General features: G+C 39.6%; 1 protein-coding gene across 1 annotated transcript in view; it reads left to right on the top strand.

The window, feature by feature from the left end:
* LOC107660960 (ATP-binding cassette sub-family G member 2-like) overlaps positions 1–8,641 on the top strand; it is a 13,672-nt gene extending 5,031 nt beyond the window's left edge. Inside the window, exons 5-13 of the mRNA XM_016450400.1 lie at positions 1,561–1,622; positions 1,662–1,912; positions 3,695–3,777; positions 3,992–4,081; positions 5,279–5,403; positions 5,481–5,635; positions 7,056–7,145; positions 7,403–7,476; positions 8,476–8,641. Coding sequence (XP_016305886.1) covers positions 1,561–1,622; positions 1,662–1,912; positions 3,695–3,777; positions 3,992–4,081; positions 5,279–5,403; positions 5,481–5,635; positions 7,056–7,145; positions 7,403–7,476; positions 8,476–8,626 — 1,081 coding nt within the window. The 3' untranslated portion in view covers positions 8,627–8,641. The remainder of the gene's footprint in view (positions 1–1,560; positions 1,623–1,661; positions 1,913–3,694; positions 3,778–3,991; positions 4,082–5,278; positions 5,404–5,480; positions 5,636–7,055; positions 7,146–7,402; positions 7,477–8,475) is intronic.
* Positions 8,642–9,499: the final 858 nt, after the last annotated feature.

The following is a 9,499-nucleotide window of genomic DNA, read 5'->3' as shown; positions in this document are numbered from 1 at the left end:
TAGTCCATTTTGCTGAAATTTCATTGCAGCAACTCAAAATGGTACTCAGTAGTTTGTATAAGTTTGTATAGTAGTTTGTATTTGTACAACGTCGGGGCATGCTCCTAATGAGACGACAGATGGTGTATCTCCAGACCCTTTCACATCTGTCACATGTGCTCAGAGTGAACCTGCTCTCATCTGTGAAAAGGACAGACCTGCCAATTCTGGTGTTCAATGGCAAATCATCAGGACATCGGGCCCTCAGGCCACCCTCATGAAGTCTGTTTCTGATTGTTTGGTCAGAGACATTCACACCAGTGGCCTGCTGGAGGTCATTTTGCAGGGCTCTGGCAGTACTCCTCCTGTTCCTCCTTGCACAAAGGAGCAGATAGCGGTCCTGCTGATGGGTTAAGGACCTTCTACGGCCCTGTCCAGCTTTTCTAGAGTAACTGCCTCTCTCCTGGAATCTCCTCCATGCTCTTGAGACTGTGCTGGGAGACACAGCAAACCTTCTGGCAATGACACGTATTGATGTGCCATCCTGGAGGAGTTGGACTGCCTGTGCCGAGGGCCAGTCCCTGTCGCTGAAGTCATCCCCCTGTGGCTTTTACATCTGCTCCGGTGTGGCCAGAACCAACATATTGGCCGCAGAACTACCACCAGCAGGAAGGCGATGCAGCCTGTCCCTTATGCAGTCGATATGCTCTAATAACAGCTCACCCTCCCAGGAGAAAAGGAGACTGGTGGTCCAGCTGATTTGAAGTCAACTCAGTGATCTGTTTTGCTTCCCATGAGGAGTTGTACTTCCCATGAGTCCTCCCACTTGTGATTTCTTTTCTGCAAGAGAGTCTGAAGCGGAGACGGTCCCCTCCACCTTGAAAGTGTACATGTTGCTGCTATTGCAACACATCACAATGGCGTAGATGACCGGTCTATGGGAAACACGACCTGATCATTAGGTTCTTGAGAGACATAAGGAGGAAGACTGCACCTTGTCCTCTCATGGGATCTCTCAGTGGTCCTTTCTGGACCTCTAGTGTCAGTCAAGTTTAAGATATTGTCTCTGAAGACAGCGCTCCAGACCCCACTCACTTCCATCAAGAGGGTGGGGAGATGTTACATCCCTCTTGCCACAACCTTGAACTACACAGCTGAATGGCTGGAACACAGTCTTGGCTCCTCAGCGTAAACTTGATTGAGTGGATGCACACTGTCGTTTTATATATTCGTTTGCATGCCACTAGGCATGCAAAATCCACTCACCAATATTCATTGGCCTGTTTTTTTACTACTCAGATGTGATTGGGCTCTCAAGTAAGACCCCTAATGTCAGTGTTGACATAACGTCTCTGTTCCCTCCTTCAGGGAGGCGTTCATTTACATTTTATATAAATGTATTTATATAAATTGTTTATACATTTAAATTTTAAATGTAATAATAACTAATTACTTTGTATACATTTTATTTATAAATTTGCATATGTATTTTTTTAATTTTATATTTTAAAATAATAAAATAATAATAAAAAACTGTTTTTTTGGGGGTGAAATATGACATTGACATTGTGGTTTGTTCAGAATGGTGAACAGCGGTCGCACCATCATCCTGTCCATCCATCAGCCGCGGTACTCTATCTACCGTTTGTGTGACTGATTATAAATGTGTTTGCGTGTGTCAGAACTGGACGAGGAGCAGCTGAGTTCGTCTCTGAAGGGCATCGAGGACCGTTTGGTGGAAGAATACAAGAACAGCACCAGCTACAAACAGACCAAAAGCGAGCTGGAGCGAATCGTTCAGGGACAGGAGTACAGCACACGACCCAAATCCAGAACCATCACCTACAGCACGTCCTCCTGCCACCAGTTCAACTGGGTCCTCAGGAGAACCTTCAGGAACCTAATGCTGAACCCACAGACCTCATTCGCTCAGGTCAGCACCACCGTCTACATGAGGCATTCACAGACTTTGAGCTGAAATAATAGTTTTTATGATAGTATTTAAATAATTCAGCTACACATAACAGTACTGTTATTTTAGAATCACTGAGATACTATTATCCAAGCGCCAAAGGTGTAATCATTGGTGCTCCTCCTCCTCCTCTTCTTCTTCTTCTTTCTTCTGCTCTGGAAGTCTATGGCTGCATCCAAAAACTCTAAAATTCTGCCTTCGGAGGCAGCATTCCAAGGCAGGAAGGCATCAAGGCACGTCCGAATACAAATTCTGCTTTACTTCCCGTCTCCGGAGGTACCTTCTTCTGATCGAATTTTGAAGGCAGCATAGATGTATCCTTCGCTGCCTTTGATATCCCACAATCCTGTGCGCTCCATTCCGTGACGGTTGAGCTAAAAAATAAAGATGGCGTCTGAAAGTTGTTTGTGTGTAAATATATATTTCTGACTAACTTTTTGCACTTTTGATGTTATTTCTAGCGAGAAATCAGTATTATAGTAAATAAATATTCGTTTAGTTATCACCAAAATTCATTCTATTTTGTTGTAGATCATTAAACCGTTACGCTGAGCGGGAAATCAGTATTATAATAATTTAATATTTGTTTAGTTATCACAAAAACTCGTTCAATTTTGTTGTAGATCATTAAACCATTAAGCTGCCTCAGAAGCTTATCCGAAAACATTTTCGTGAGGTGCCTTCGTGCAAAAACGCTGCCTGCAAAGTCATTGCCTCATAAGGCAGCAAGTCAGCTGCCTAGGCTTTCGGACACAGCCTATGGTAGCCCATAGAACTGCTTGCGGGAAAGTTATGAAATTTGGCACACAGATAGAGGACAGTCTCAAAATTAACCATAGCTAGTTTTGAGTGTGTAACTCAATCCCTCTAGCGCCACCAACAGTTCAAATTTGCACTCAGTTTATGCTAATAACTTTTGAACTGTAAATTTTAGGAGCAATGTTTTCCTCTGATTCCTTGGCCCACGTAGAGTGAAATGGTCACCAAAATTGTAAAAATGTACAGGTCAAGATTTTTTGGCAATTTTTTATTAAAAACCTATTTTTTAATATTTTTATTAGATGGTTTGTCTGATTTTCACCAAAATTGGCTCCGATCATCTTCAGACCATGCTGGCAAAAAGTTATAGAATTCAAGTTTATTAGGCAAACCGTTCTCAAATAACACGTGTACGAATTTGACGAAGAGTACACCAAAACAGACGAGAGGCTATATATCTGCAGCGCTTTAATGTATTCAAACCAAACTTGGTGTGTGTTATAAGAGCCATAGTCACACCACATCAATTTGACAACAGCGCCACCTATGACTATTAACTATTAATATGAAGCCATTAACCATTAATAATAATGAAATGTCAAGAAATAGCTTATAAAAAGTTTTTCTTCTTATAAGACTGGTCTTGTTAGATTCCTTGAATTATGCAGAGAACATTTACTGTATATCAATTATGCCATAATCAGCTGAACTGTTCAATTAATTTAATATATTTGAGATGATTTTGCTGGTGTTTTAAAGTAAAACAGTAAATATATTGAAATTATTTAATGTACTTTTATTTTTGTCATTAAATGTCATAAAATGTATGTATATATATATATATGTGTGTGTGTGTGTGTGTGTGTGTGTGTGTGTATATATGTTTAAAGAATGTATATATTTATATATTAGAGTATTGAAATAAAGATGAAGTTTTACATGTAAGCTGATATTTCTATATTTATCGGAGTGTTTTTTCTACAGATGGGGGTGATGATTTTACTGGCTCTGGTTGTTGGAGCCATATTTTTTGGAGTGAAGAAGAATTCGAGCGGCATTCAGAACAGGTATGAAAACGCAGTATTTCTGTGAGAAGAATCATTTCTGCTTGAATTAGAATTGATTCAGTGTTCAGATCTGATGAACAGAAGCTGCATCTCTTTAGCCGTAGTGTTTTCAAATATAATTTACTGAATAATACTTTGGTGCAACTTTGTGCATGTGTAATATATTTTGTAAAACTCCCTTTGGCTGTCCACTAACAGTGTATGTGTGTTTCAGGATGGGCGCGCTCTTCTTCATCACCACCAATCAGTGCTTTAGTTCTATTTCCTCAGCTGAACTCTTCATCACTGAGAGGAAACTATTTGTGTGAGTACACACACACACACACACACACACACACACACACGAGTTCAAAAACTGGTTCTTCCTTTGAAAAAAATACTGAATGATTTTCATGATGTTTGGTTTAAAGTGCCCCTATTATGGATTTTTGAAAATGACCTTTCATGCAGTGTGGAACACAGCTCTAAGTGAATGAAAACATCCTGCAAAGTTTTAAATCTGAAAGTGCTCTGAAAGTGCACGTGTATAAAGTTATTGTCTCTCAAAAGAAAGAGTCGACTCTGAATCATTGAAACGAGTCGTTTTTAAAACGAATCCCAAGTCGTTTCATGTTGACGTCAACATGACGTCAAGCTTCCCTTCTATGTACTATTTCTAATCCATTTAAACTCAATCAAACTCATCTAATATTTCTAATCTATCTATCCTAGAGACATGCTAATCATGTTAAAAACATACTAACATGCTAGTAGCATGCTAATAATGCTAGCAACATGCTAGTAACATGCTAATAATGCTAGAAACATGCTATCGACATGCTAGTAACTTGCTAATCATGCTAGCAACATGCTAGTAACATGCAAATAATGCTAGCAACATGCTAGTAACATGCTAATCAGGTTAGAAACATGCTAGTAACTTGTTAATTATGCTAGAAAAATGCTAGTCACTTGCTATCATGCTAGCAACATGCTAGTAGTGTGCTAATCATGTTAGCAATGTGCTAATAACATGCTAATCATGTTAGAAACATGGTAGTGACATGCTAGTTACTTGCTAATCATGCTAATAAAATGATAATCATGTTAGAAACATGCTAGCTACATGCTAGTAACGTGCTAATGCATCTAAATTTTCAAACTTCAGGCTTTTACAACTGCTTTAAACTTTCAGGCTAGGCTTTCTCAAGCCAACCTAAAGTTTGTCTTGACTAACTTTTTTATCTAGTTTATTTTGTAATGCTTAATTACAACAATCAGTTTGAAATAACCTATTGAAATCATAGAACATTTTACCTTTGGGGATTTAAGACAAGTTGGAGGTAATCTTAATTTGTTTTGTTCTAACGTAAGAAAAGAAAATATGAGTTAAACATAATTTTATGTTAAGATTGTCTTGTGAATGTGATTAGTGATATTTTATGTGCAGTTAACGTTGTGATTGTAATTTGATTGATTGATTGATTGATTGATGATGTTGTTATGGTGGGCGTGTCCTCAGGCACGAGTACATCAGCGGATACTACAGAGTCTCGGTGTACTTCTTGTCTAAGATCCTGTCTGACGTCCTGACTCTGCGCACCATCCCGGCCATCATCTTCAGCTGCGTGGTGTACTGGATGATCGGTCAGACACACATTGCCATCGTTCATGATTGTCTGATATGAAACATGCAGTCTGATGTGTTTGTGTTTCCTGTGCAGGTCTGAAGTCAACGGCCGAGGCCTTCTTCATCTTCCTGTTCTCTATCGTTCTGGTGTCGTACACAGCCACGTCCATGACTCTGGCCATCTCCGCTGATCAGACGGTGGTGGCCATCGCTAACATCGTCATTAACATGATATTTGTGTTCATGATGGTAAAGAAACACACACACACAAAACACTATTTTACATGAGGCTGTGAGTGTACCATGGTTAAGGGTTATCATCAGTATTTGCAATAATTAATGTAATTATTTTTACATAGAGAGCAGTTGTTATATTTGTTATCTGTTCAAGCAACCCAGTGTAGATTAGAGTGAAATTAATTAAAGGGGGTCATATGATGTGATTTCAAGTTTTCCTTTCTCTGGTTAGACCCTGCTCCGGAGTAGGAGCTAATTTGGTTCTCGAAAAAGGCAGTCCGGTACTAAAATCGCACCCAGTTCCGGCGGTGCGAAAACGCCAAAAAGTGGGTAGTTCCACAATTAGTTCTGGTACTATGAAAAGGTTCCCGCGGTGCGAAAGGCCCTTATCACTCAGACTAGAGCCTCCTCTACTAGGCAGGCCTATGCTCTGAAGTGGAGTCTGTTTGTTGATTGGTGTGCTTCTTGTTGAGAGGACCCCCAAAGATGCCTGGTCAGTGCTGTGCTTTCCTTCCTGCAAGAAAAGTCGGAGCAGAGGCTGTCCTCCTCCACTTTGAAAGTGTATGTCTCGGCCATTGTGGCAAATTCCAGTGCAGTGGATGGAAGATCCTTGGGGGGAAGCATGACCTGATGATCATGTTGTGTGAGATTAAATCCCACCAGATTGTGCCTCATGGTTTTTGCAGGACTACAGCGAACCCTCCTTTGAGCAGTTTGACTCAATCAAGGTCAAGTTCCTGTCATTTAAGACAGTGCTCCTGGTTGTGCTCACATCCATCAAGAGGGTTGGGGAGCTTCAGGTATTGGCTGACTGGCATGTTTTACATTCATATATGGATGTGTGTGCACACCCCAGTGATTGCTCAATCAAGTATTGTGAGAATGTTGGGACACCTTTTTTGGCTTCCTAGTAAGCCCCTTGTAATTTGTATTCCCTGAAGGAGGAAATAGAAATGTTATTTCCCTCATGCAAGGGTGCAGAACAAGGGTTACATTATGTAACCAAGATGTGTTCATTGCAGAGAGGTGAAAACAGAGTACTCCGACATTTATGAATGAAAATATTGGCTCAGTGGTAGAGCATTGCGTTAGCAGCACAAAAGGTTGTGGGTTCGATTCCCAGGGAACACACATACTGGTAAAAAAAAAACGTATAGCCTGAATGCACTGTAAGTCGCTTTGGATAACAGCGTCTGCTAAATGCATAAATAAAATTAATTAAATTATTTAAATCTGTGTAAATATGTACATGTGTGTAGTTATATACAGTATATCTATATAAATAATTGTGTAATTATAACAGTAAAGGACAGTTGTATTATGTAGTGTTCTAAATGTGTCATTCAATGTGTTTGCATAGTTTGGGTGTATAATCATGGTGACATAAAAAGTGTTAGCTGTAATATTTAGTCTTATTTCTCCGTGTGTTCAGATCTTCTCGGGGCTGCTGGTGAACCTCCCCAGTGTGGCTGACTGGTTGAACTGGTTGAAGTATCTCAGTATTCCTCATTACGGTCTTGTTGTGGGTGTTAAAGTGTCCATGTTCTCCTGGAGTGTTTGATTTGCATGAAATGTAGAAAGTTTTGTATGTATATAGAAGTGTAGTGTACATGAATGTGGGTGGCAGTTGTAGTTATGTTAAGACAGTAGGTAAAAGCTGAGAAACATTTGTGTAGGTTTAGTATATTTTTTGTTATTAGTAAATTAATTTTAGGTTTATTGTTTTAGTGAACGATAATGCGTAGTTGTGGCTGATGTTGATGATGAATGTGTTTGCAGGCTGTGGAAATCAATGAGTTCATTGGCCTCACCCTGTGTGACATGAGGAACACAAGTGGCCTAGAAATACAAGTGTGAGTATGTAGCTGCATATGAGTAGCATTTGTTACTTGAAATACATACTGCAGAAAGTGTGTTTGAGAAATGACAATGCGAGAGACTGGTGTTACTTGAAAAGAGCAATGTGAATATAAAAAGAAGGGCATCTGAGGGCGGCAGTTTCATTTGTATTTCAGCTTTACTTAAGTATATTTGCAAGTCTGTATGTAGACATGTAAAAAGACAAATGCACAGAAAATTGTGAGAACAGAGTAAAAAGAACGTGAAAGCAGAGAAGCTAAGAATGGAACGGAAAAGAAAATCGGAGCCAGAACTCGTATAAAGTGTGTCAATGCTACTAAAATAAGTGAGGCAATGAAACTCACTTGAGCGGCTAATCAAGGCCTTCATTTATGAGCGGGAAACAATAGCTGCATAGGAAGGCCAGGTGTGTGTTAGAGTAGGTTTGTGTGAAGTGCATGAGTTTCCAAGGCTGTAATGAGAAAAAGATGTGGCAAGAAAGCAAATGTGTCCAAGACGTCCAAGCATCAAAGGATTACATGTGCATTGTTGTTGTGGGAGAACAGCATAGCTGTAGAGCCTTTTCTGAAGTGCAGCATGAATGAAGCATCAGAGAGAAACTTGGTGTTAGTGAAGAAGCAAGACTGAAAGGAAGAAGGGGAAAGTAGAGAGAGCAGACTCACAGAGATGTTGCTCGGTAGAGTCGCAGGTCTTTACACTCGTAGGTCTTCCCACAAGGGCTGCCGCTCCAGCCACTATGCCTTCTGAAATACTGCTTCTCTCAAGCATCACAGCTGCAACACCTCGTCAATCACATTCCCACAGCCAATACGAGCCCTCTATCAATATCAGCTACAGCTGCTCCATTGCATTTGCACTATCACTCACTTTAGAGGCCAAAACAAGCTCATTCCACTACATTCCACCATGCAATCCTACTACATGCTTCTGCAATTGAGTATATACACACACGTAACTACTTTTGATCATGTTCTCATCATTTCTCATTGCAGCTGTTCAACAGGCAAGGACTTTCTGAGCGAACAGGGCATCGACTACTCAACTTGGGGTTTGTGGCAGAATCATTTGGCTCTGGGAATCATGACTCTCATCTTCCTCATCATCGCTTACCTCAAGCTGCGCTTTATCAAGAAATTCACCTAAACACAGGCTCATGCTCTTCCAAATCTCAAAGTCAAAGTACTATCAAACAACAAATATTATTACATTATCATTTCACATATATTCAGAGCAAACATTTAGCCATAACAACTACAACAACAAACGCAACTATTATTAGTATTAGTGGTCGACCAATATATCGCCAAGACCGATATATCGGCTGATATTTGGCAAATATCGGCATCGGCTGATAAGTTTTTCTGTTTGGCCAATGCGTTCATGGCGGGACTTTGATTTTGACTGCGCTGAGAGCGGCAGCGCCTGAACACACAGTGCTCACATTGTCCCTCTTGTTCGCTGTCCTCGTTAACAGTTCTGTCCACAGACAGAAGTCTGTCTCATAATCAGATAGAACTGTTAAACAAAGGAATTAAAATGTATACAAAAAGTATTATAATGATTGCTTTTATATTGTTAGTAAGGCAAACATTATAATAATAATTTCTCATTTGCCGTCAGCATTCAGCAAATACGCATTTATATAATTTAAACAAATCTTTGAATGACTAATGAACATCTATGAAGGTAGAATGATGTCAAAAAGATTTGCATATTGATTACTTTCCTGTGACTGATCAAGCTATTATATGAAGCAAGAATGAGTAACAAAATGCTTTCTTTGTGTCCAGATTTGACTAATGCAAAAACTGATAAATATGTCTTTAATAATGTCTAAAAATATATCCAAATACAAGTAACTATGTGAAAATCCAAAGTTCCCAGCCACTATAGGGAACACAGTCATGTTTATATAGAGAGAGCCAAACAGCCATCTAGTGGTTACACGATAGTGTTACAGATGATAAATGGTGAATAAGTTAGAGATAAATATTTTAGTAATATTTTGTAAAATCC

This window comes from Sinocyclocheilus anshuiensis, unplaced genomic scaffold, assembly GCF_001515605.1.
Source record: "Sinocyclocheilus anshuiensis isolate Anshui unplaced genomic scaffold, SAMN03320099.WGS_v1.1 scaffold4587, whole genome shotgun sequence".
NCBI lineage: Eukaryota > Metazoa > Chordata > Actinopteri > Cypriniformes > Cyprinidae > Sinocyclocheilus > Sinocyclocheilus anshuiensis.
The sequence above is the reverse complement of the archived record's forward strand: the minus strand, read 5'-3'. Positions and strand labels throughout refer to the sequence as shown.